We start from the raw sequence: 26286 nt of genomic DNA on the forward strand, positions 1-26286 counted from the left end.
AGGGAGTGGCTGGCGGCCCAGTGTGGCCCGGGCAGCTGCCGCCACCAGTGACCCAGCACGGCCTAGTGAGCCAGCATAGTCCTGGTCACCCTGGGGAGTCACCATCACCCTAGGTGCCACAGGGAACTAACATGACCCAATCTACCCCAGGGAGCCACCACCACTGGCAATCCAGTGCAGTGGAGCAACTCGGAGTACAGGATCTGTCGAAAAAGCTCCCCGCTATTGGCAGAACCGCGGCTAAACAGCACTTTCACTTTCAAAATGGCGCAGCACAGCACCAGAACTTGAGTATGCAAATGAAGCCCGGGATATTTAAATCCCGGGCTCATTTGCACTTTCCAAGTGCTTTATTTGCATCGCTCTGTCGACAGAGATGCAGTCTGGAGGTAGCTTAAGTGAACAATTTTTAAGAAACAGGGAAGAGAAATCTTTAATATGTAATAAATCATGTAATATAAATGATTTATTTTAAATGTCTTTTCATCAGTTGTTTGGAAATGTTAATTATAAATGCATGTTTGAAGATATTTCAAAACAGAAAAGAAAAAATTATACAAAATCATCAGACTAGGGGAAAGCAGAAAAATGAAATATAGAGACATTGGCTACGTCTAGACTGGCATGATTTTCTGCAAATGCTTTTAACGGAAAAGTTTTTCCATTAAAAGCATTCGCGGAAAAGAGCGTCTAGATTGGCACGGACGCTTTTCTACAAAAGCACTTTTTGCGGAAAAGCGTCTGTACCAATCTAGACGTGGTTTTGCACAAGAAAGCCCCGATCACCATTTTCGCCATCGGGGCTTTTTTGTACAAAACAATACCGCGTTGTCTACACTGGCCCTCTTGCCCGAACGGGAGCGGCATAGCATTTCCGTAAGAACACTGACAATCTTACATGAGATTGTCAGTGTTCTTGCGGAAATTCAAGTGGCCAGTGTAGACAGCTGGCAAGTTTTTCCAGAAAAACTGCTTTTGCGGAAAAACTTGCCAGTCTAGACGCAGCCAATATTATGTCTGACTCAGATGGCATAATGGAATCTGGGCTAACAATTAGAATCAAAACAGGAATTAATATTAGGCAATAAAATTCGATTTTTATAATGTGACCACTTCCTAGAAAACTTTATAAAGAAGAGAAACAGAAATGTGCATAGACAACTCTGTGTAAGAATTAATATAAATTAATGGCATAGTTCACGTAAAGTGTAAAGCACTCATGCTTAATACTGCTATATGAGTATTTTGTTTGCTTGAAAATATTTTGAGATGCTTTTTTAAAAAGGGAGGTAAAAATCTGTTAATAAAGTCCCTGTTTTCCAGTCATTTCCTCTTCATTTTCAAACCTTTCATACAGAATCTACGTCAGATGCTGAGAACAGAATTGTCTCATCAGTAAGTCAGAAAGCTAGCTAGGAACAAGTTAATAAAAAAAATTTTTTTTAATTCCCTTGGATGAACTATATTGTCTCTCCAAAGACCTAAAAACTCTGTAGAGGAATATATCCTCCAGAATGCAATTTATTGTTCCCAATGGAATGATAACAAAGTTTGCCTCTGAGTTATGGTGCACTAGGCATGCTACTATTGGTCTCTTATATTGAGATGAGGCCTATCAAAATCTTAGGTCCAAAAGAATTCAGGGATTTGAAATCAAAATCTCAGTCTTTGCATTTCACTGTGTTGGGGGATCAGTATTTAGCCCATTTATAGAGTTTTTAGCCTGTTATAGAGATAAGCTTTACTGATAAATTAAGCTCTAAAGCCACTATATTCAGAGTTCAGCTCTGCAGTATTGTTATGGAACCACTTCTAGCACATATTTACTACAAAAATATCCAATTTGATGATACAGCCTCTCTCTGACTTACAAACCAGTTACAGATCAAGCTATTGGTCATAACTCAGTTTGTTCGTAAGTCAGACCCCATAGAGTTACACGTGACCGTGCTGTTCGTAAGCGCGGATCGCGTTCATAACTTGGGGTCCGCCATTTACGACAGCTTCGGTCGTAACTGCGAACGGTTGTAAGTCGACCATTCACAACTCGGGGACCAGCTGTACTTTATGCCCTACAAGTATTATTCCTCTATTGGAAAATATTTCTTTCTTTTAACTGAACATTTTCTGGAATATGTAAAAAAGATAGCAATCTATATTTGTGTATGAGTATAAGAATTGATTCTGGTCAAATTTATTACACTTTTATGCTGTGGAATTACTCCTATTTAACACAAGCCTAAAAAAGATCAAAATCAGTCCTCAAAGACTTTGGAACAGAAGTCCTGTTGATTTAATCTGATTAGAATGCAAAAGCAGTAGAAGACTTCTGACGCTCACTATCTTGATAGTGAACATTAGTCCATTAGGAATAATGTTAGTGAAATAAAAACAAACAGGACTTTTTTTTTCTGTTTCAGCCTGAAGACAGTTTTTAACCAATGATTAGCTTTCCTCAAGATAGTAGCATAGTACAATGTTTTCCAAGAACAGCATCTGAAAAAGCTGCATAAACAGAGCATGAAGGGACAAATCCCACTGTAGTCATTGGGACTACTCCATTGTCTAAAATTAAAAGCATGAGTAAGTGTTTATAGGTTTGAGATCTAAACTGGTTACAAAAATAATATAACAAGGTACCCAAGAGGAACATTAATTTTACAGCATTCCCAAAGGATTTATACAGAGTTCAGAGATATGCAAGGATTAAAGGGCCGGATTCGGCAATTGGCTGAATCATTAGGATTTGAGATTTCCAAGTAACTTTCAGGACAGAACCCATCTACATATTAAAGTCAGGATGATCAGCACCCTTATGGACAGTGATGTCTAGGGGTCAGCTCAGCCTCACTGATTGGTGTGGCCCCTTTAAGATTTTGGGACATCTGAAAGGCAAAGACCAAGGAGGCTTTGGGAGAGAAGAAATGGTCCCAGGAGTAAGTAGTATTTAGAAAGCATCCCATTACGGTCTCTTCATGGGCCATGGGGCCTTGCATAATGGGTGGAGCAAGGTTCTTCATTCTCCCAGCCAAATGGGATGAACTCTAGGAAAGGAAACAGAATAAATACCACCCCCTGCCTCATAGCAAGACAGGGGATGGCAGGGGAAGGCTGGTCAAGCTGAACCCTTCAAAGTATGAGTATTTTCCAGTAAATAGGACATACAAAACCTCACTTAAATAGTATACTGATATGATGATGCACCTTGAAAAAAAGAGCTATGATCAGAAACATTTAAATAAGATGTTTTCAGAAAGGTAATGAAACCACAAAACTTGGGAGTGAATGTGTGACACTGAGCCAGAAAGGGTTACCCAAGTAGCAGGCTAAATAACTCAAATTCTACTTTGAAAGACATATTATGTAAATGGTAATTAGGGCTATTCATTATAAAAGCTGATGATACTGTTACATTGACTAGAAGAGCTTTGAATTGTGGATTTGTATTGTTAGAGAAAAAGACGGTAATTTTATTTGTCTGTAAAAACAAGGAGAAGATTTTACCCATGAAAACTTAAGCTCTAATAAATCTCTTAGTTAAGGTGCCACAAGTCTCCTTGTTTTTGCAGATACAGATTAACATGATAACCCCTCTAAGACTCCTTTGTCTGTATTTACTTATATCTTGTTAGAGATTAACATTGTAACCAGATGGCTCCTGTTTGTTACTATATTCGAGGGTGCATCTACACCAGTGGTCCCCAACGTGGTGCCCGTGGATGCCATGTCACCCACCAGGGCATTTATGTGCGCCTGCCGATTCATCTGGGCTGACCCTGCCCCTGGGCACCCGGCAGCCCCGAAAGGTTGGAGACCACTGATCTACACAGCAGGGCTTAACTCGAAATAAGCTACTCAAATTGAGCTACATCAATTGCATAGCTTATTTCAAAATAGCTTATTTCAAAATTGGGAGCATCTACATAGCACTTATTTAGAAATAGAGCACTCTTCCTCCGACTTCTCTTACTTCTTGCACAATGAGGGCTACAGGAGTCAGAGTAAGAAGTCCTCCAGCTTGACAATATTTCGACATTATTTCGAAATAACTGCCTGCTGTGTGGACATGGACTAAGTAAGTTCGAAATGTTAGTTATTTTGAAATAATATTGCTGTGTAGACATACCCCTACTGATTCAGCTATCAAAAGGGAATAACATTTAGATGAAACTTCTGTGTAATAATATCATTGTCTATATTTCTCTTTGAAGGTTTGGAGTAAATTCTCTAAGAACTGCTGATGAATGCAACCAGTTACCTATGTAAGCATAGGAAACAGAAGATTTTATTTCAAAGCTACAATGCTTTATCCGGGGAATACCTGCTGTCAAGAGGCTATCGATAGCCTGCCAGAGATCTATAAAAGAACTAAGACTCCGGTCCCATAATTCAGATCTACTTATGCTTGGTCAGGAGAAATCTGAATCATAAAACTGAGGTCTCCAACTCCAGTTTGGATTACCCTGTTAAGTCTCATGGAAGAATTAGAACAAACTCTATCTATGGATCCCCTATTTGGACTATAACCTGATGAACTGATTCTGGAAAGAACTTTTTGAAACTCAGCAGCTCACCATCTTTTTTATGAAACTGACCTAAGAACTTTATTCATATCTGTATCTATTATTTTGGTTAAAAGATGCTCTTTTCTTTTAAAATAAATCTTAGTTTAGTGAATAAGAACTGCCAATAAGCATATGTGATGGATAGGAGGAGTGCTGGCCAGCACTCAGTGACTAAGGGGTTAAACTCAGGTAGCTAGCAAGGGTGTTGGCAGGGGATAGAAGAACCAATGGGGATATGGTGCTGAAATCTGAATTGTATCAAACACCTTGCCTGCTTTCTTTGTGTGGGAGAGTATACAGGATGATTTAAACCCAAGAGGAGTACCATGGCTCCAAGAAATTTGGGGGCATGGGAGTGTACTGAAGGGATCATGAGTAAACAAAGGGGCTGTGTCTACACTGGGCCACTTATTCTGGAAAATCAGCCGCTTTTCCGGAATAAGCTGCGAGCTGTATACACTGGCCCTTGAATTTCCGGAAAAGCAACGACGCTCTACTGTACAAAATCAGCCGCTATTCCGGAAAAACTATTCTGCTCCCGCTCGGGCATAAGTCCTTATTCCGGAACACTGTTCCAGAAAAGGGCCAGTGTAGACAGCCCAGTAGTCTTTTCCGGAAAAAAGCCCCGATCACGAAAATGGTGATCGGGGCTCTTTTCCGGAAAAGCACGTCTACATTGGCCACAGACGCTTTTCCGGAAAAAGGGCTTTTCCGGAAAAGCAGCCTGCCAATGTAGACGCTCCTTTTCCGGAAAAACTGAAAACGGAATAATATTCCGTTTTAAGCAGTTCCAGAAATTCATGCCAGTGTAGACACAGCCAGGGGGAAAAATGTGTATCTAGTCATGATCAGGATATTTTTCTTTATTTTGGGTTGTTTGGTTTAAACTTCTCTGTGTGAATCCATGCCTTCCCTTCTCCATTGACCATTTAAGTTCTTTGTGTTTTGATTTGTTCTTTCGTAGTTGCTCTGTAACATATAGCAACAAAGTAGCTTTATCAAGTATATCTTTTCTTTTGTTAATAAAAATCACTTTTTAAGGTGATGATTGATTCTTGTGTCCTGGAAAAATATGTGTGTGTGAGTGTGAGTGTGAGTGTGAGAGAGAGAGAGAGACTGGGTGGTCAGCTACTGGAGACAGCAACTTGTTTTTCTCTTTTCTTTTTTTTCAAACTCTCCATGTCCTCCTTCTCCTCCCCCCACCCCCCACCCCGGACATCAATGGTCACAGCAATCATACATAGTTTAAAATTACATACGTCTGCTTTGTATCTCTTCAGTCTTCTCTCATGAAGTTGGGGAACAAGTTGCAGCAAAGGATGCAGGACAGACGACTGAGAGGACATGAACACAGACATATGAACAACAATGATATCCTGGTCTTGTGATGCAAAGAATGTCTCTTAAAATACCATTGGTTTATGGTCAGAACATGCAAAACAATGGACTGAAGATGTTAATTGAATGTTAACTTTTTGGGTATTCTGAATTTATACCTGAAAGGTACAGCTTTTTATTTAGTCCGTGAATGCACCTACAAGAGCAGTGAAATGAAGAGAACCTTCTCAACTCTGTTCATTATAGGTTATAGTTTGTATATTGTTATGTCAGGGGCAAGTCCCAATTCTGACTTTGATCAGCTTATGAGAGTGCACTGCTAGCTCTGTGATTTGAATATGCAGAGAACATTTTTGGGAAGCTTTTATTCTAAGTTTCTGATTACTACTGTTCCTAAGAATCTCACAGACAACTTCAAAATTTTCTGGCACTCTCAAAAGTTATTATGTTTAAAATAGTGTGAATCACAAGAATAAAAGTAAAAACAACAAAAGGTCTGCTAGCACTTTATAGACTAACAAAACATGTAGACGGTATCATGAGCTTTCGTGGGCACAGCCCACTTCTTCAGATGACCGGAGTTATGAGTGTAGGATGTGCAGACCCAAAATAAATAGGGAAGAAAGAATGGGGGGGGGGGAACAGAAGGTGCGGGAAACAAGGAGCAGAGGGAAGGAAAATATCAAAGGGAAAAACAAGTAGGCAGAGCTGGTGTCTATAAGCTCCTGAAGATTGGATAGTTAAAAGGAAGCAGATAAGGATCAAAGGGAACTAACACAAGAATCCACACAGAGAGTTGTTGGAACCTTCACTGAATGTTAGGTTGGTAATGTTAGCTTGGTAAAAGTGATTTTCTATTAAAAAGTAATTTCTAATAATGTTCCTATGAGGATTTGAAGTAAAAATCAGCAAATATGATGTAGGTCATTGTCTTCATGAGAGACAATCTAAGGTTCATAATATGTAATTCATATGCTCAGACACTTTGACGTGCTTGCACAGAGCCCTAATGAACTCAGGGTACATTTAGACAGTAACCTTAGCTCGAAATAGCTTATTTCATAATTTGGTGCTATCTACACAGTGCCAAATTTTGAAATAACATGTTATTCTGAAATTCCCTTTAACCCTCATGGAACAAGGGTTACCAGTATGTCAGAATAAGCCTCCCATTATTTCAAAATCTATTTCAAAATAATGGACTGGATCAAAAGATGTGGAATAGTTCTTTTGGGATACTTTTGGTATCCTGAAATAGCTCCGCAGTGTAGACGTACCCTCAATGGGCTCCATGAGGGTATAATAGTGGGCCCCATTCAGTGAATCAAAGGATCAAACCCTTAGAGATCAACGCTCAACGTATTTCTTCCATAAGGAGTTCGCTGTTCCCAGAAATAATTCAAATTATAATTACCTGTATTCATTCAACTAATTTTTAAGTCCAAATTTCTATCCTTGTTTAAACAGACAACATGAAAAACGGTACATATCTGATATAATAATTACTTTTATACAATATGCAACAAAAAGGTGATTGATTACATTGCTATTGTAATTAAAGTTATGGCATATTTAATAGGCAAAACGACTGTCATTTTCTTACATTTGTAGGGTACATAAAGAGAGCAGGTACTTAGAGAAAATAGCATTTCATGCAGTATTAAAAAAAAATCAAGCCTAAGCATGTGCTGCTGAAGTCCCAAAGCAGCTAGTAAAGTGCTATCAGCAAAAGTGCCTTGAATCAATGTATGATAATCAAGTGGGATTCAGAAAACATTCTGGCTATAGTTTTAACACTCATTCACTGGAGGTTTAGAAAATAACTTGTTCTAAATTCTAGCCACAATGCAGTTTATTCCCAATAGAAACATAAAGCGAGACAACAATGAACATAAACACGACAGAATGATTTCCAAAAAGTGAAAAGTTGCACTCCCAAAACTCAGTAACGCACAATGAAAAAGCATTGTTGCACAAAGAAAACAAATACCCATGTTATGTCTGCGTTTTAAAAACAAGAGCTGATCAAAATGTAATCTATTTGTTGAATGAAGAGTTATTTCTAATATCAGAACATTAGAATATTTGATTCATTCTATTTTTTGTTTACTATGCAATCAAAAATCTTAATAAGCATCTTATTTTTTTTAATAAAATATTTAATAGTTTTCAACATTTAAGGAGAGCCCCTCAACTAGTATAAATCATAGCTCCATTGACTTTGTTGGGACAACACCAATCAAATAGCTGAGGATCAGGCATAGGAAATCTTAATTTCAACATGTAATTATGTTAGATATGCTGTTTATAAAATACCAGAAAGGAACATGAATATATTTTTCTAGGCTAAACATGTGTCTTGTGGCATCTTTCCTAGATTTTGCAGTTACAATGTTCAGACACAGACACCATTCCTTGGACATTCCATTCTCTTGCTTTTAAGTACAAGCATACATTTATTAACAAGTAGGAGTGATGAAACTTACCATCATGTCTGAATTGCCTGAGTCATGAGACTTAGCATAATGAAATAAGAACTGTTTGAAAAAAATTAGAAGTGGGATTTTACTACAAGACAGGTTAATGGGTTATGGTTTTCTTGACAAAATAAGTGTGACCAAAATATGTATGACAACCTTACCCTTTTGGTGTTGTCTTTTTCTTCTAAATTCTGAGGGAACAATAATTGGCATGTAAAGCTTTAATTTCTAAAACAAGCCAAGGTCAGTTTTAGTAACATTAAATATCTTTCTACTTTCTTGGAACATTGTACTCTTTTGACAACATTATATTTATTTGGCTGTCAAGTTAACTGTTGCTTTCAAAACCTGTACTGTGTACTGATTTGCTTTCCACCAGAAAACTTGACTAAACATGTCCTTTTTAAACATGAAATATGCTTCTTTGAAATCACTACTTTCTTCTTTCCACTATTCAGACTAGAAGAACTTCATTGCTTTGACACCAATATATGTAAAGGATTCAGCAAGGTGTGAGCTCATTCCCCACTAAAACTAAACTATCAATGAGGGGAGGACAGGAGATTCCCCTCCCAGGTAACTAACAAAGAAACTGGCTCATTTCTGCACTGGAGATGAAGAAGTTACTCACCTTCATGCAGTAACGATGGTTCTTCGAGATGGGTCCCCATGGGTGCTCCACTCATGGTGTCAGGCTCATCCCGGTGCCATAGCTCAGAGGCTTTGAATAGCTATATTCAGCCGGGTTGTGCATGTGTGGTGTGCAGCACGCGCCGTTCACGCCTTTGAGCTTCACATGCACCCAGCTTATCTGTCAGTTCCTCTCACCGTTTGGTATCTGTAAGGATACAAAAAGAAACAGCTCTGAAACAGGGAGGAAGGGTGGGATGTGGAGCACCCACGAGGACCCATCTCAAAGAACCATCATTACTGCACAAAGGTCAGTAACTTCTTCTTCTTCAAAAGGTCCCTGTGGGTGCTCCACTCACGGTGCCTTTGTAGCAGTTCTCACGTTGCATTCCTGGAGTTCAAGTGTTCACCGAGAACTCGGGCATACACCACTGCACTATTGCGCAGTGGTTCATAAAAGTCAAGCTTGACGACCATGTGACTGCCCTGCAGATTTTCGGCAGTAAGACTCCTCTGACAAATGCCGTGGATGTTGTCACTGCCCTGGTGGAGTGCGCCCTAGGTACAGTCTGAAGGGGCTTTTTGTGGATCGAGTGACATGTGGTGATGCAAGAGACTATGATGTTGGACAGACACTGGGAAGACAATGGATTGCCCTTGGAGCAGTCCGCTATGGATATTATTAGGCGGTTGGTCTTGCGCCAGGTCCGTGTTCTGTCTATATAGAATGCTATAACTCAACGTACATCAAGGGTATGGAGTAGCGAGTCTCGAGTAGAGACATGTGGCTTCGGGTAAGAGATGGGTAAAATGACGGGTTCGTTGACATGAAGCTGTGTCGCGACTTTAGGGATAAAGGCTGGATGGGTATGCAACGTGACTGAGTCCTTGTTGAAAACCGTGAAGGGTGGCATTGCCATTATTGCTGCCAGTTTGCTAACTCTACAGGCAGATGTAATTGCCAATAAGAATACCACTTTCATGTTGAGCATAGATAACGATGTGGTGGCTAGTGGCTCGAAGGGTGGGTACATTAACGTGTCGAGGACCAAATCCAAGCTCCAAGCGGGAGGCACGGGTCTTTGCGATGGTTCGAGGCTTGCTATTCCTTTAAGAGACTTTTATGGTATGAGATGAGCAAAGATGGAATGACCTTCGATGGTGGCATGGAAGGTGGTGATTGCTGATAGGTGAACTCTCAGAGTAGAGATCGAAAGACCTGCTTGGTGTACGGAAAGGATATAATCAAGAATTTTATGCATTGTGCCGAGTGTGGTTCGATGTCACTTTTCTCACACCAAGCCACGAATCTTGTCCATTTTGCCAGGTAAGTCCTTCTTATAGTTTTTCTTCTACTGTTCAACATTACTGTCTTCACTGCCTCTGAACAAAGTTGCTCTTCTAGTCCGAACCAGATAGAAGCCACGCTGTCAGGTGGAGGGTCTCTGGTCTGGGGTGTAGCAGGGACCCCTGGTTTTGAGAAAAAAAGTCTGGGAGGCGTGGCAAGGGACATCCTATGAAGGAATGGATACCACGGTTGTCTTGTCCAGGCTGGTGCTAGTAGTATGACCTGAGCTGAGTCCTCTGATTTTCTGGATTACTCTTGAAATAAGTACTTTTGGTGGGAACGCATAGAGAAGAGGTCTTCCTAATGGATTAACACTGCATCTCCAAGAGAGCCTTTGCCCTTGCCTCCTCTGGAGCAGTAAAGGTGACATTTCTTGTTACCGTAGGTCGCGAAGATGTCTATTTGCGGCGATCCCCAAGCTCGGAAGATGTTGTCCAGGACATTGGGGTGGATTTCCCACTCATGATCTTGAGGGAAAAAATCTGCTGAGAGCATCCGCCATGACATTGCTTGTGCCTGGTAAGTAGGACGCTACCAGAGTGATGCAGTTTCATACGTATCAGTTCTATAAGTGGACTGCTTGTGGGCAGAGTAGCTGGGATCGTGCTCCTCCTTGTCGATTGATATAATACATAGTTGCTATGTTGTCCGTAAGCACGCGGCTGGTCATACCAATAATGTACGTGTGAAAATGCTTGCATGCGAGGAATACCGCTTTTAGTTCTAGGAGGTTGATATGGGAAACTGCCTCCGCAGCAGACCATCTGCCTTGCATGGACATGCCATTGATGTGTGCCCCCCAACCCAAAAGGGAGGCGTCTGTAGTCAGCTGGGCCAATGGCTTTTGGCGTTTGAATGGGACCCCTGCTAGCAGATTTTTGGGGTTCAACCACCAACTCAGGGATCTGCGGACTAAAGCAGTTGGGATTATCACCTTGTGTGTGGAGTGTTTCGTTGGAGTATGCACCGATGCCAGCCAGTGCTGTAGACAGCGAAAGTGAAGTCTCGCATGTTGAACTACGAAGGTGGTGGCCACCATATGCCCCATGAAGCAGAGACAGGTAAGTACGGTGACTTATGTGGATGACTACCGTGGCCATCTCGTGTATAATTTGAAAGCGCTCTTGAGGTAAGTACACACGGGCCGTGGTGGAATCTAGACGTGCACCTATGTAATTTATACTCTGCACAGGATCTGGAGACGACTTCTGCTCGTTGATTATGAGCCCAAGCGATAGAAATGTTTGCCTGGTTACTGCAAGCATGTGCAGTACCTAGTCTCAACCTGCCTTTTATAAGGCAATCATCTAGATACGGAAATATGATCTCGTCCCTGCGCCGTAGGTGAGCAGCTACTACCACCAGGGTATTTGAAGACATCCTGGGAGCCGATGCGAGTCCAAATGGTAGCACTCAGTATTGGAAATTATCATTTCCGATGGTGAAACTGAGAAAATGTCTGAGAGCTGGGATGTACTGCTATGTGAAAGTATGTATCTTACAAGTTGAGGGCTGCAAACCAATCGTCTTTCTCTAGTGACGGTATTATTTTGGAAAGGGTCACCATCTCGAACCTTTGACAGCGGAGAAATTTGTTCAGCTTCCTGAGGTCGAGGATAGGCCTCCATCCGTCGGTCTTTTTCTCTGTGAGAAAATACCGTGAATAGAATCCCCTTCCTCTTAACTGAGGAGGAACGGGCTCTATGACTCCTATGCAGAGCAGACGCTGGGCCTCTTCCTTCAACAGGGTCTCGTGAGATGGGTCCCTGAAGTGGGATGGGGCTGGTGGATTTGCGGGTGGCATGGTGGTGAAGGGGATGGTGAGCTAGGATACCACAAGTTTTAATACCCCAGCGGTCTGATGTAATCGCTGCCCATTGATCTTGAAAAGGTCAAAGCTGATGGTGGAAAAGGTGAGTGACTTGTTCCGTCACCATAAGGACTTGTTGCATGCCCTGGACCAAACCATCAAACTTGCTGCTTGGAATTTTGTTGATTGCCCATACAGGATGGTTGAGGTCATCTACATTGCGGTCATTGTCTTGCACGCGATTGGTCTATGGGTCTCTGCTGCTGTGTTGTCTTTGATAGGAGTAGTTGTACCTCCTCTGGTATGGGTAGTATCTCTTGTGTCGAAACGGGGGTGTATACATCCCCAGGGTGCGGAGCGTAGATTGGGAATCTTTTCCGGAGTGGAGGACCTCATCCATCTTTTTTGCGAACAACTTGTTTTTGTCGAAGGGTAGGTCTTCCACTTTTGCGTGAAGCTCCTTTGGAACTGCTGCGGAAGTAAGCCAAGATGAGCATCTCATCACTATTGCAGTTGCGCAGGCTGCTGTGTCCACCACATCCAGTGAGATTAGCAAACTCGCTCTTGCCGCCGCAAAACCCTCCTGCACTAGGGACTTTAAGAGGGGGCGCTTGCTTACTGGCAGGTATTGAAGAAGCTATGCTATCTTTTCATAATTGTCAAAGTTGTGATTCGATAACAAGGTGGCATAACTAGAAATACGTAGGAGCAAGGTTGCCGAGGAGTATACTTTCCTGCTGAATATATCTAGCTTTTTGATATCTAGTGTTTTCTTTTGGCCCGCTGTTGTGCTGAGTCTACCACCAGCGAATTCAGCGGTGGGTGGTTAAAAAGGAATTCTAGATTCTTGGAAGGGACAAAATATTTCTTGTCCACTCTCCTGTAGGTTGGTGGCACTGAAGCTGGTGTCTGCCAGATGATGTCTGCCACTTCCATAATGGCTTCATCGATAGGGATGGCAACTTTCGCACTCTGCCTTGGGTGCAAATTTTTCAGCAGTCGATGCTGTTTCGTTTGTGCTTCTGTTAGCTAGATTTCCTGGGACTGGGCCACACACTTGAAGAGGTCCTGGAACTGTTTGAAGTCGTCTAGCGGAGACGTGTCCGCTGGGAAAACCGCTTCATCTGGTGAAGAGGATGAACAGTCAGGAATTATATTTTCAGTCTTCTGGTCCTCTGCTTCTGACAACTGTCCATCTTCCAAGTCTGACTGTTGTATTGTGACACCCAGGCTACGTCTTGGAGAAGTCAGGTGACTCAAAGACTTTAAGGTCAGAAGGGACCATTATGATCATCTAGTCTGACCCCCTGCACAGTGCAGGCCACAGAATCTCACCCACCCCTCTTAGAATAATCCTCTCACCTATGTCTCAGATATTGCAGCCTTCAAATACTTTGAAGGCCCCAAGATGCAGAGAATCCTCCAGCTGTGATCTGTGTCCCATGCTACAGAGGAAGGCGAAAAACCTCCAGGGTCTCTGCCAATCTACCCTGGAGGAAAATTCCTTCCCGACCCTAAATATGGCAATCAGCTAAACCCTGAGCATGTGGGCAAGACTCACCAGCCAGACACCCAGAAAGTTCGATGACTATGGTGCTGCTGTGGCGAAGAGTGCCCTGCTGTCGATGGGTTGTCATGTGAGGGTTGTTGGTGATGGGAGTGTAAATGCAATGAGTACGGAGAATCATGGTGATGATCGTAATATCGATCCAATAGGTGAGGCAACGAACACCTGGATGACCTACAACTGGTATGTCGTCTCTTGTAGCTGGCACACGGAGAATAGTGATAGTATGGTGACCATCTATATGGCCTAATAGTGATAGCGTGGTGGAGAGTAGGATCGGTGACTGTAGTAGTCGCTGTAGCATGGGTGCCCATATGGGGAATAGCATCTGTGATAGGTCTGCTGTCTTGGGCTGTGGTGCTGGTAGGTATGGTGCAGAGGTGACACATACATTGGAGGAGAAGGGGAAGGACCTGGTGAAAATCGTGGAGAAGGGAAGTGGGGGGTCCCCTGTCTCTGCGTTTTAACAGATGCCTTCGCGGGGGGCTCTGCTTGTATCAATGCTGGCTCCGACTCCGGCTCCGGCTCCAGCTCCTGCTCCGGTGCCGGTATTTGAGTGAGTTGAAGAACCCTGTATTTGCCAGTGCCGGGGCTGTTCGTAACATGGGAGTACAACACAGCGCCGGCAACGGTGCTTGCTGTGTTGCCAGTGCCGGGAGAGTTCCCTCCGGTGCCACTGCAGTCTGCACAGGTAGCTGCTGCTCCGGCGCTGGTTGTGGAGCTGAACGGAGCAGTGCCAGCGCCCTTGTAGTGTGGGCGCTGCTTGTTGGCACTGAGGCTGCTTTCGGCACCGAAGAGGCTCTTTCGGACGCCGCAGCCTTCTTCATTTTTGTCCCCAACCCAGGTACTGAGGGTTGCGGGACAGAGCCAGAGGACCCTGGCTTATCTCTCGCCATCCTCTCAGGTGGGAGCAATCTGGCAGGGGAGATCTTTTTTCTTTTATCTGCCAGCGGTTTGGAGGAAGAGACCCTTCTCTTTTGGGTCTCCCCAAGTTGTCCAGCATTCAAAGTATTGGGGTCCAGCGCCTTGTCCAGAAGGAGCATCTTGAGGCACATTTCCCTGTCCCAGCGAGTGCGGGCTGTCATTTTTGAGCAGTGCCCGCATTTTTGGGGAACACGGTTTTTCCCTAAACAGCATATACACGCTGAATGCCCATCAGAAGCTGGCACGGGCTCACTGCATAGGGCACACTTTTTAAAACCTGGAGATCCAGGCATGACTGGGTTCAAGTTTTTCTGTTAAATTCCCCAAGGCTAAGCTTAGTCAGTGACAGCAGGAAGCTGGGGAAGCTGAGGCTTCAATGAAGTGCTAACAAGTCTCTTTTCTTCTTATTATTCTTTTTCTTTTTCTTTTTTAAGATAAGAGAAGAACAGTGAGGGAAAAGGCTATTTACAATTTTGATCTGAGAAAGTGGGTCTGGCCCAGGAAAGCTCATCCCCTAATAAGCCATCTTGTTAGTCTTTAAAGTGCTGCACAGTCCTGTCTTTTGATTGAGCAAGACCAGACTAACAGGGCTACATCTCTATTACTATTTTCAATTACCTAAAAAGATCCCCTGAGGAGAAGGAGAATTGCTGAAGGGATGAGAGAATCGAAGCTCCCTCTATGGCCAGGGACAGTTGATAGGAACTGACAGGTAAGCCAGGTGCATGCGAAGCTCAAAGGCACGAACAGCACATGCTGCACACCACGCATGCGCATCCCAGCTGAATACAGCTATGCAAAGCCTCCAAGCTGCACCGCCAGGACGAGCCTGACACCATGAGTGGAGCACCCACGGGGACCACTTGAAGAAGAAAGTGTGGTTATTCTAACCCTAGAGCTACAAAGTCTCCACAGCTTGTATAACCAGAGTGTGAAAGACTGAAAGACAGATAGCTTCCCAAACATTGGTCCATAACCAATCAAAGTAAGTCTTTCAGATGCATTCAGTGGGATTTGCATCCTCACAAGGCACTGCAGAGTGAGGGAGGTATGGATTTATACTATTCCTCCTTGAGCAGCAGCAAAGCTACATACTATAAGCTGTGTCTACACTGGCCACATAACCCATAATAGCTATGGAAATGAGAGAAGTCAGAATAGGGAAATGCGCGGGGGATTTAAATATCCCCCGCGGGATTTAAATAAACAGGGCCGCCGCTTTTTTCCGGCTTGCGGAAAAGCCGGAAAAGAGCGTCCAGACTGGCGCGATCCTCCGGAATAAAGCCCTATTCCGGAGGATCTCTTATTCCTACTTGTCTGGACGCTCTTTTCCGGCTTTTCCCCAAGCAGGAAAAAAGCGGCGGCCCTGTTTATTTAAATCCCGCGGGGGATATTTAAATCCCCCACGCATTTCCCTATTCTGACTTCTCTCATTTCCATAGCTATTACGGATTATGTGGCCAGTGTAGACACAGCCTATGGAACTGAAGGCTGTGGCAAGCTAATATCCATAACTATCCAAGGACTGCTCAACTCAGAAAGCTGGAGGTTGTTATTGCTTGCATGGATCCTCAATTTATTCTAAAGTTTCAGGAAGTTAGTACAGTAGACTTCCAATAATCTGGAACCTATGGGACCTAGGTGGTGCCAGATTATCAAATATACCGGACTATCAGGAGGTACTATAAGCTGATTATATATATACTGTATACAGTATATACTGTATATAAAGTGTTCTTAACCCTTTTTATTGTACATACTGTATACAGTATACTGTAATGTTTTAGTTTTTTTAAGCCTTTTTACCCTTTTTGCTCAGTTCAGCTGCTGCCGCTGTTACCTTGTGAATCATTTTTTGCCGAAGCTCACTCACTAGGCTCTTGCCATTTTGATGCCGGACTATCAGGAGTGCCGGACTATTGGATGCCGGACTATTGGAGTTTTACTGTATACTGAAAACCACGCTTCAAAATGTAAAATAGTTTTGAATTTGCACTACCTGAGGTTTCTGTAGAAATCCCATGACCATAAAGCAAAGTTCTTCCAGTGCATTGGATGCCTATTGAAAAGGAAACATGAAAACAGATAACAGATTTCTTATTTAATGGCACTTGAAAAACAATATATAATTAAAACAATATCTTTCTAACTAGACTCACCTCAGGGTGAGGATCTATGATGGACAGGTAAGCAGAACATGCATCGTCTATCTGTAAAAATTGGCATTGCATCTTAGAAAGTCAGACAGTGAACAGACAAAATATACATGTTTTCAAAGTGTTCAGTATAGCAAAAGATGTGATGGGTTTGTATATGCTTTGCATGCATGCTGAGGCACAAACCTGGGTTATTTTCTTTATTATATTCCCTGCATGTAAACATATTTTTACTGAATTAAAAACTTTGACTGAAAAACTAAGATATGTACATGACCGATGTCAGTAACCACATAGTCATATTTCTTCTCTCTTTTTCTACATCCTACTGTTTCTCACCTCACTGACAGTCATATCTTAAAAATGAATTATAAACTTTCTGGGCAGGGGTTGTGATATCACCTCCGAAGTAGCTGGAAAATTTTGGAATTCAAGTCTATAAATAAAATAATAATGCCATGCAGGAAATACACAATGTTAGCTCCACAACTGTGCCTTTCAAACTGAATTTCAGTTTTCCTGGGGATTTACAATATGTGTATCTCACTGGAACTATGGTATATATGCCACCCTCCATGCTCAATGACTCCACTGATCTCAGCTGACACTGACAAGACTCAATGCCTCACAGGGGATGCTATATAATATGGAAATCAGAATGCCAATGAGAGATACATTGCAAGGAAGCTGAATTCAGACCAAAGAGCATTGCAGGAGGTGTAACTGATTACGAACCGAGTACCACCTGCTATTCATACAACACCAGTGACAGTAACAGACACTTATTGATCAGTTCTCTAGTAATCCAGTGGAGAGTAAGGAAAGGGAAATAGGGGACTAAAAAGCATATAAATTAAGTTATTAAAATTTTCAGTAAAGAAAGTTCGAGAATACAGTATACTCTCTTTATCCAAATGGTCTGGGGCACATCCACATTGGAAGCACAATTTTGAGTTGCAGTTATGACGACACAGACATATGGAGAATGAAGGAATTAACATGCTGTTTGCTTAAGAATGATCTTTTAGATCCAGCAGATCTTTTTTTATTTTTGACATTGTCCTACCAATATGCTATTGCTCCTCAATTGCTCAGAAACACTATACATATATAAAAGCTATTGATTAGCATTGAGACCTTATTATCTGGTGATTAATATAGGGTTACATGGGTGGACACTGGCAGTATGTCTAGACTACATGCCTCTGCCGACAGTCAAGGCTAGCAGAAGTTACAGGAAATGAGGTTTACAGGAGCAGTCGACAAAGGCTTCCCTTGTCGACCGAGCCATGTCTTGACTCTCGCACTAGGCGGACGATCAGCTGAGCCAGCATAGCATGGTGGCCTTTTTTTTTTTTTAATGCAGCCACCCTCCCCGCTTCATTGACTATGTCGGGTAGCCTATTTTACATGTCTCAGTCGGAAGAGGCATGTAGTCTAGACATACCCAATGTGGCTTCAGAAAACTGGAATTTTCAGCTAATTGGAATTAACGTGGCTAAAACAGACCAGTTAAAAAAAAAAAAAAAAAAAAACACATTTTGGGATTCTAAGCCTTGAGCCTGATTCCCACCCAGGACAATCCCTTCCAGCAGCAGCAGATGTGTTATTCTCATAACCAGGACAACAACTGTGATTTGAAGAATCCTACCATCAGGAGATATCTTTTATTAGTTGCAGTTTTGCCATATATAATTCAATCCCACATTAATTTTGGTGTAAAACACATCTTGTAATTGATTTTGTTATATTATGGACTGATTCTGAATCCATTGAGGGCAATGGAAATTTTGCTTTTGTCTTCCCTGAGACTAGACGCAGGTCTTTTGTTACAATTCCAAGGATATATAAAATAATGTCTTCTAAATGTTTTTTTCATATAAACACCTATGTGGTTTGGGACTCATTTTCCTGAGAGATTGCCCATCAGCTCATATGATCAATATCACAATGGTTGTAATCTGTACAAGTGTTTACTAGAAGATTCCTGGATTTAAAAGATAGCAGAGGCTGGCAGGAAGGCAAGGGGCCTGTGACTAGAACTCCTTCTCACCCCAGCCCCTTAGACCAACAGAGCCTACATTTATTAATTTATTAGACAAATCTTGCATTTTTCTTTAGGTTTAAGTCTGCAAGAAAGTATATGGCTGCTGTTGTATTATTAGCTCTGTACTATGAGCATCATTTTAGAAGAAACATCTTGAACAGTAAGTTTACTACATGTATATAATGCATCTTCTTCGTAGGATAAGGCTTTTGTTTTTTAATATTACATAGCACCTTACAAAGGTGACAAATGTAATAATATTCCAAATGTTATATGACAATGCTCTGTCCATATTACAGAGCAGAGGACAATACTCTCAGGCCACCTAACACCCAAGTCACATATTGTAATCAAAATACATGTCCAGAATTAAGAATACAACATACCGTAACATCAGTCAACACCCAAAATATATAATTGAAGCAGTACATAATCCAATATTAAGTGAACCAAAATATAAGACTATGATTAAATGTTTTTGTACAGTGTACCGTTCTTACAGACTTAACTTCTTTTCCTGTAACAAAAACGACACTGTTTATTCTACATTACAATTATACATATTTTCTCTGGGACCCATAGATATGAGTTTCATTTAACTAGCAATGATTAGGCATACTAAGTCTACTTCTGCATGAGCCAACACAATTTTCTCCTTGCTCTAATGACTTCGACTCCCTGCCTAATGATTACTCTGATATTTGTATTAGATGAAATGTTTAATATTCAGCAATCCCATCCCCAGAATAATATAGAAGTATACAATTTATGTAGGCAAGGTCAAAATGAAAAGAGGAAAGACTCCTCCTGTATGTCAGGACTATTTAAAATATAAGATGGTTACATGTGGGAGCAGCAGAAAGAACTCTTTTCTGTGATCTCCAATCTGAATCTACACTGCTTATGATCAGAGATGGCTTGATTAGTTTGTGTAATTCAGTGTTTTCTTCTGTGGGGGAATACTTGTGCAAAGGATGTGGAATGCCCAAAAAAACAACAAAAAACCCATCTCTCTAATTGAGGATGTCAGGAAACAATGGCAGCTCTCAAACTCCTGCCATGTAATAAGGATCATATGGAGTATATAGCTGTGTGTGGATAGGCTTTGTGATAATGCATCAGTGGTGTTGTGATCATCTATACCTGCCCCTTATACAATAAATCATCCACAACAGTCAAACACTAATAGCATATTATTGAAACACATGGTTGAGCCAGCACTTGAAGATATTGCTGCTTACTTCATGCCACAGCTGCGAATCTTGTTCTGTCTGTAATTCTTGAGATGGCATTGGGACACCTAGAAACAGAAAGGGCAGATACCAAAGAACAAGGGTTAAAATTATTCTGTTTGTAATTATTTTTCTTGTATATAGTATGCCAAATAGTTTATATTCCTAAGGATTTGATGCCCAGAATGTGTAAAAGTGAAAGATGCTGAGCTTCTGAAATATAGGGAGTTATAGTATATGGGAGCCCGTGGTCTCAAAAATTGTTATCCTGCAGTTGAGTTCCATCAACATTCACACTGATGTAACTCTGCTCAGCTGCATGTGGCAGGATGAAAAAAAAAAAAAAAAAAAAAACCTATCTAGCAGACCTAAATACCTAAAACCCCAGTGTAAAAAAAAAAAAAAAAAAAAAATCCAATTCCTAAAAATCTATCAAGTCTCATAGCTCATCTCATCCTGAACGCATCCATCAAAGATTAGAAAATAGTAACAATAGCTCTCTCTCGCTCATACATATATATTTCACAAACCCACAGCCTCTGGAGGTATTTGGTGCGACTTTTCTAAATGAAAGCTGAAATTAAATTTCTAGTCCTCATACCTCCTGACAAAAGTTTGAAAGAATAGCCCACCTTAAACTTAAAAACCAAAAAAACCCAATTCTGTATTTTATATTAAAAACTACATCATTTTCAACTAATCTATTGATTTTGGGGGTCCTGATGCATGATTTTTAAATGCTTGGGGTTTGGATAGAGCGCTAACTAGTTGCTTAAATGCTTTCCTGGGGGAGGGAAGAAGAGGGCCTTAATTTACAGCCAGGAACATGTAAATATGGTAGAAGATACTCTGGGAGATGGGTGCTGGAGATTAAAGGGCATTGGATGAAGGAGCACTTGGCAAGAGATTTTCCCAAAGTGTGCAGAAAGTCCAGGAGAACACCTGGTGGTGCGCATATCTTCTAAAGCCATTACGAAGTTGGCAGAAGAACATCAATATCATCCTGAAGACTTTAAGTTAGGAGAGACTGAGAAGACAAGCTCAGCCAGTGAAACAGTGAATTATTTAAATAGCTGAAATGTGGGAGAACCTTTATCCTGCAAGGGATATTTTCTCCATTAGCTACATTTGAGAGAAGATAAACATCAAACAATATAACTAACATTTTTGTTTTTTAGAAGACTGATTTTTAAAATGAGTCTGTTTGGGAGAGCTAATGAAGCATGATAATTATGAAGTCTGAAATCTAAGTGTTGTAAGAATTTTATTTTTAAAAGGAGAGATCTGTAAATGTTCAGTCATGCAGAAATGTAAGCATGGGAATGATAATTTTCAAAGAAAAAAAACGAACACCTTAAGGATTTAAATCTTGCTTTACCTGAAAATACGATGGAGTGGTCAGAATATCACACTTCAGATTTTACATTAATAAATGTAAAATAAATATTAGCCCTAAATAATTTCTCTCTACTCTGTATATAGTGTATTTACCAATCTCTTGAAACTTTTATTTGATGGTCTACATGCTGATGCTGGATCTAGTAGTCCTGGTTAGTCTGAACCTGAACATGTACACCACAGATAAACAGCCCCTTTGCAAGAGATCCACCAGCCTAAGTTAGCTGGCCTGGGCCAGCTGCAGTTCTCCAACTATAGTGTAGACATACCCTGGGACTGCTTACATGAACAAGGATGGCAGGATTTCAACACTGGTTCTAAACTTGTACAGTGAGTGAGCAAGTGATTCCAACACCCACGAGAACCTCACTCTCTTGCACTTCCAAGCAGCAGTTTCCAAAAGAATAATACATGTATTTTAAATATGGTTTCAAAATCATCTCAGTTTATTAACCAAAAGGATTCACATTTCAGTGTGGCAAGTACTCCAAGTTAACATAAATAAACTGACTTTACAGTGTAAAGAAGATAAACTATTTCACTAGCTGAGTGATATCAGATCAAGTCTATTAATATGAATATAAGTTAATTAACTTTAACACTAATTCTGGAATTTTAGTAACTTTAAACCTTAAAGTGCTACCCTTTTGTTAAGAAAAATGAAATGTAGCTTTCTTGAGTGTCTAATGGGGGAAAAAAAACTACTGTAGGTATGAAATTTTATTGTACTGGAAAATAAAAAGATTTAGAGCAATGTTTTCTCAACCAGCAGTACGAGTACCCTTAGGGGTACACGAGGGAAGTCCGAAGGGTACAGCAACATAACTGAAATTTGGAGAAAACTGAATTTGTTTTAAGTTTTACAGTGCATTATTATTTTTGTACTTTTTACACCCAAAAATTTCATCACCCGCCCTGCTACGATTCAGTTATTTAAACAAATGTGCTGCAATGGTAGAAAAAAAATGTATGTGTCTGAAAAATGTAGGTACTGGGGGGTACTTATATTTTTTTTAAAGGGGTACTTTATAAAAAAAGGTTGAGAAACACTGATTTAGAGAACTTCGCATTCAGATTTGGGATGCACAAACAAGGATTGCAGTGGAATTCTACCATTTAAATCATGATGGTTGTTGAGAATCATTTTGTATAAGTATCACACGCGTAACACTTGTCTTCTTATATTGAGTACATAAAATGGAGATAAAAAGGTGAAAGTCACAATATTGACAAGGAAAGGTACTTAAAGCCTTGCTTATTTTTATATTGGTGTTGTTAAACGATTCTATAGGCCCTACATGACTAACCATTGAAGACTACTGTGGAATTTCATTTAACACAAAGGATTCACAGAAATTTTAACATATCTGTGCACAACCATAACAAGTTTATGCTTAGTCAATCTCTAATAGCCACTGCATTTTATACTTTGGTAATATGATATATATATATATTTTTTAGGTCAAGGGGAATTTTGGCTGTACAAAGAACATAAGACTATGCCCTTTTTAGATTCAGAGAATAACCCTGCTCCCATTAAAATCAATGGCGATATTCATTAATCGAATATTTGATCATGTGTAACAATTAGTATGAATATATTTTAACAACTATGGTCTCTTAAGTACACAAATTAGGTACTAGAGCTCGAGATCGCCAGTCTTCTTTGAGCAAAGATTAATGGCAACACTAAACAATAAGGCCCTGATCCTGTGAGGTATTGAATGCATGCAATTCCCATGAGCTGAAATCGGAGACACACCACTGAATGGGTCCCATAATCCTTTGGAGGGTAAAGTAAATATCATTTTATTTCAAGTAGACGCTTTCCAAGGAAAAAGTATCAAAAACTTCAAACAGACTGAATGCTCAAGAAATTCAGAGTTATGCTGAAAAAAGTAAATATAGTAATTATTTTGAACCAAAAACATGGCATGAAAGCAAAGGACAAGGCATGAAATACTTATTTCTTATTGCTACTCTTGAGTCAAAAAGAGCTCTGTTCTCAAACTATTTTACAGAAAAAAAATAAACTGTTCTGCAATCTGATTTTATTTGAAAGGTATGAGACATTAAACCTAAAAATTAAGCCTTTATAAATTTATAAGCTACACTGCAAATCACCTTGAGATCTGAAGAACAGGAAAAGACTATACAATGAAAGCTATATTCTATTACAACACTACTTATCAGCATTTCCTTTATAAATGCTTAATTTTTAGGTTTAATGTCTCATACCTTGCAAGAAACTCGGCCACACTCATGGTAAGTGGACATCCAGCTAACTAAAATCTTGCTAGACTAGGGATGTTAGCGAGTAGTCCACTACTTGCTTCCCCCCTCTTGCTGCCTCTATCAGAGGGAGCAAGGGGAAGGAAATCAGGAGCTCTATGGTGCCGCCTTGCTCCCCCCCCCCCCATCAGTGGCAGCAGGTGGGCTGAAGGAGAAGGGGAAGCTGCTGAGCCACCGCCTCTGTGTGTAGTGCCGGAGCAGCCTCTGTTTGCAGCAGACAGGGCCTTAGCCACTGGGAACAGGAACTGCTGGACTCAGCGTGAGCTGGGACCGGGCAGTCCTGGATTGCACTGGTTGAGGATGCAGCACCTCTCCATTTTAAATGTAGTTGTAGTAAGAGCCACCAGTGATGTACCACTAATCAACTACATGATTAGTCAGATAACTGCAGTTTAACATCCCTATGCCAGACCACGAATGTAGCCACATCAGAAAGTGCTAGACTAGAGAGATTCAACCTGTACTTATTTTTGTAACCTTTCAATAAGATATAATCAGATTTGTTACATTAGTCTTGCTTCACATGAATAAAATGTATAAGCTGTAACATGAATAAGAAATTGTACAAATTTTGTATATAACCACCAACAGGTGGAACTGAAATTGGGACCTCTGTACACATAAAAGGGAATTCATCTACAAAAAAATTGCATTAATTAACACTGCAAATCAGAATTAAATCTATGCTAAGAAAGTCACTTAAGGTTGCCAGAGCATTGTCTATAATCTGCTGTGATGTCCTGAGATACTGCAAGATGTACTGCAGGTACCATGGTTTGGAGTACTGTTCTGAAAATACAATAGCTATTCAAACAAAACAGTGACTAGCAATATTTACAGGACTTTGTGCCATCACAGATCATTTCTCTAAGACTTCCCCGATTTCAAAGGCAAATGGTAGTATGTACCAAAATATTTCTCCATACGAATGTGCTGTCAGAGTATGGGGACAAGTATCAGAGGGGTAGCCGTGTTAGTCTGAATCTGCAAAAGCGACCAGGAGTCCTGTGGCACCTTATAGACTAACTGAAGTGTACATGCATCTGACGAAGTGGGTCTTTGCCCACGAAAGCTTATGCTCCTACACTTCAGTTAGTCTATTAGGTGCCACAGGACTCCTCGTCGCTTTTGCAGAGTATGGGGAGAATACCTCTCTGTGTTCCAGTGAGTGATAAGGTATCTTCATCTGCTTGGACTCCCAATTTCATGACTCTTGAACTCGAGAGAGGGATTTCTGTATTCAGTATTAATGCATGGTGGTAGCCATTGCCTCTCTAGCCGCATGTTCAGAATGGGACGATTCACTCAAACGTCTCTCTAGGTTCAATGCCACTCTCCCTTCTGTCCCGGTACCTTGGCTAGGTGGTGCCAAGGCAAAGCACATAGCAGGAGGGGGGCTCCCACTCCACGGGCGCTTTGCGCCTCTGGACTCTCGTACCTTTCAGGTAGCTGCATCCCTCAAGCAACTGTCCCAGGCCCTGGGCGAGGGGATGGGGCAGAGATTCACCTCCCCGAAGGCTTACCCTGCCCAAACCAGGGGTGCAACGTGGCTGGGCAGCTTGTCCCTTTCTCTCACCAAAAGAAGGCAGCTGGTCCCGCCACAGATATTCATTCACCCACCTGGCCTCGCCCGTAGCCTCAGCACCCGGGCAAGAAAGGGACTGGCGGGGACACCCCTCTGTTAGCCAGCGCCCCGCCGCGGGAAGCAGAGAGGGGCTGAGGTGCAGCTAGACCGGGGCAGGGGAGGCGCCCTCCCACCCACAGGAGCAGGGGCAAGGACCGGGGCTAGCTCTCACCTTGGCTAGCGCACGTCCAGGAGGCCAGGAGCAGCAGGAGCAGGGCTCCCGACGCGCCGCTGAGGCTCGCCGGCTGCTTCCTCAGGCCGGGCTGGCTGCCGCGGGAGCCGGCGGCGTGTTGCTGAACCGGGGTCCGCTGCTGGCCAGAGTCCCCAAGCATGGTGCCTGCTGAAGGGCCCGGCTGGCCCCGAGTATGCGCCGCGAAGCCCTTCCCCACCTCACCTGCTGCTGCTGAGGTCCCGACTCCCCCGCCGGAGCCGCCACGCTGCGGAGCCCGCCGGCCCTTCCCAAACTTTTAAATCTCCCGGACACGTGGCCTGCGTCATCCTGACTCACGGAGACTCCGCGTCATCCCCGCTCCTCCGCATCCACGCGGGTCCCAGTCCCGCCGAGCCCGGCCGGGGCAGCGCGTGACTCATCCCGGGCCAGGAATCCTGCCCCACCGCCAGGAGGGCACGAGCGCGGAGCTCCTGCTGCTGCTGCTGGGTGGGTGGGAAGTGCAGAAGAAAAGCCACGGCCGCTTGGGGGCACCTCGGTTCCACTGGACGCACAGCACAGCGGGAAGGGATCAAGCAATAAAACACCTTCTCCCCACCCCACACACACAGTCTCAAATTTGGATCCTCGCTTTCAAGGGACTTTTCCCGTAAGAAACAACTTCAGTACCTCTGGGTTTATGAAGGGGGACACACGAAACGACATT

At 42.0% G+C, this 26286-nt stretch overlaps 1 protein-coding gene across 1 annotated transcript in view; it reads right to left on the reverse strand.

The window, feature by feature from the left end:
• The window catches only part of LOC102451787 (phosducin-like protein 2), an 80019-nt gene extending 54053 nt beyond the window's left edge, over positions 1 to 25966 (reverse strand). The window contains 7 exon segments of the mRNA XM_089777867.1: positions 8545 to 8574; positions 16662 to 16721; positions 16822 to 16872; positions 20107 to 20165; positions 25584 to 25820; positions 25823 to 25925; positions 25928 to 25966. Of these exon segments, the coding sequence (XP_089633993.1) occupies positions 8545 to 8574; positions 16662 to 16721; positions 16822 to 16872; positions 20107 to 20165; positions 25584 to 25820; positions 25823 to 25925; positions 25928 to 25951 (564 nt within the window). The 5' untranslated portion in view covers positions 25952 to 25966.
• Between the last annotated feature and the right edge of the window lie 320 nt (positions 25967 to 26286).

The sequence above is a fragment of the Pelodiscus sinensis genome, chromosome 4 (assembly GCF_052426305.1).
Source record: "Pelodiscus sinensis isolate ZL-2025 chromosome 4, ASM5242630v1, whole genome shotgun sequence".
Taxonomy (NCBI): Eukaryota; Metazoa; Chordata; order Testudines; family Trionychidae; genus Pelodiscus; species Pelodiscus sinensis.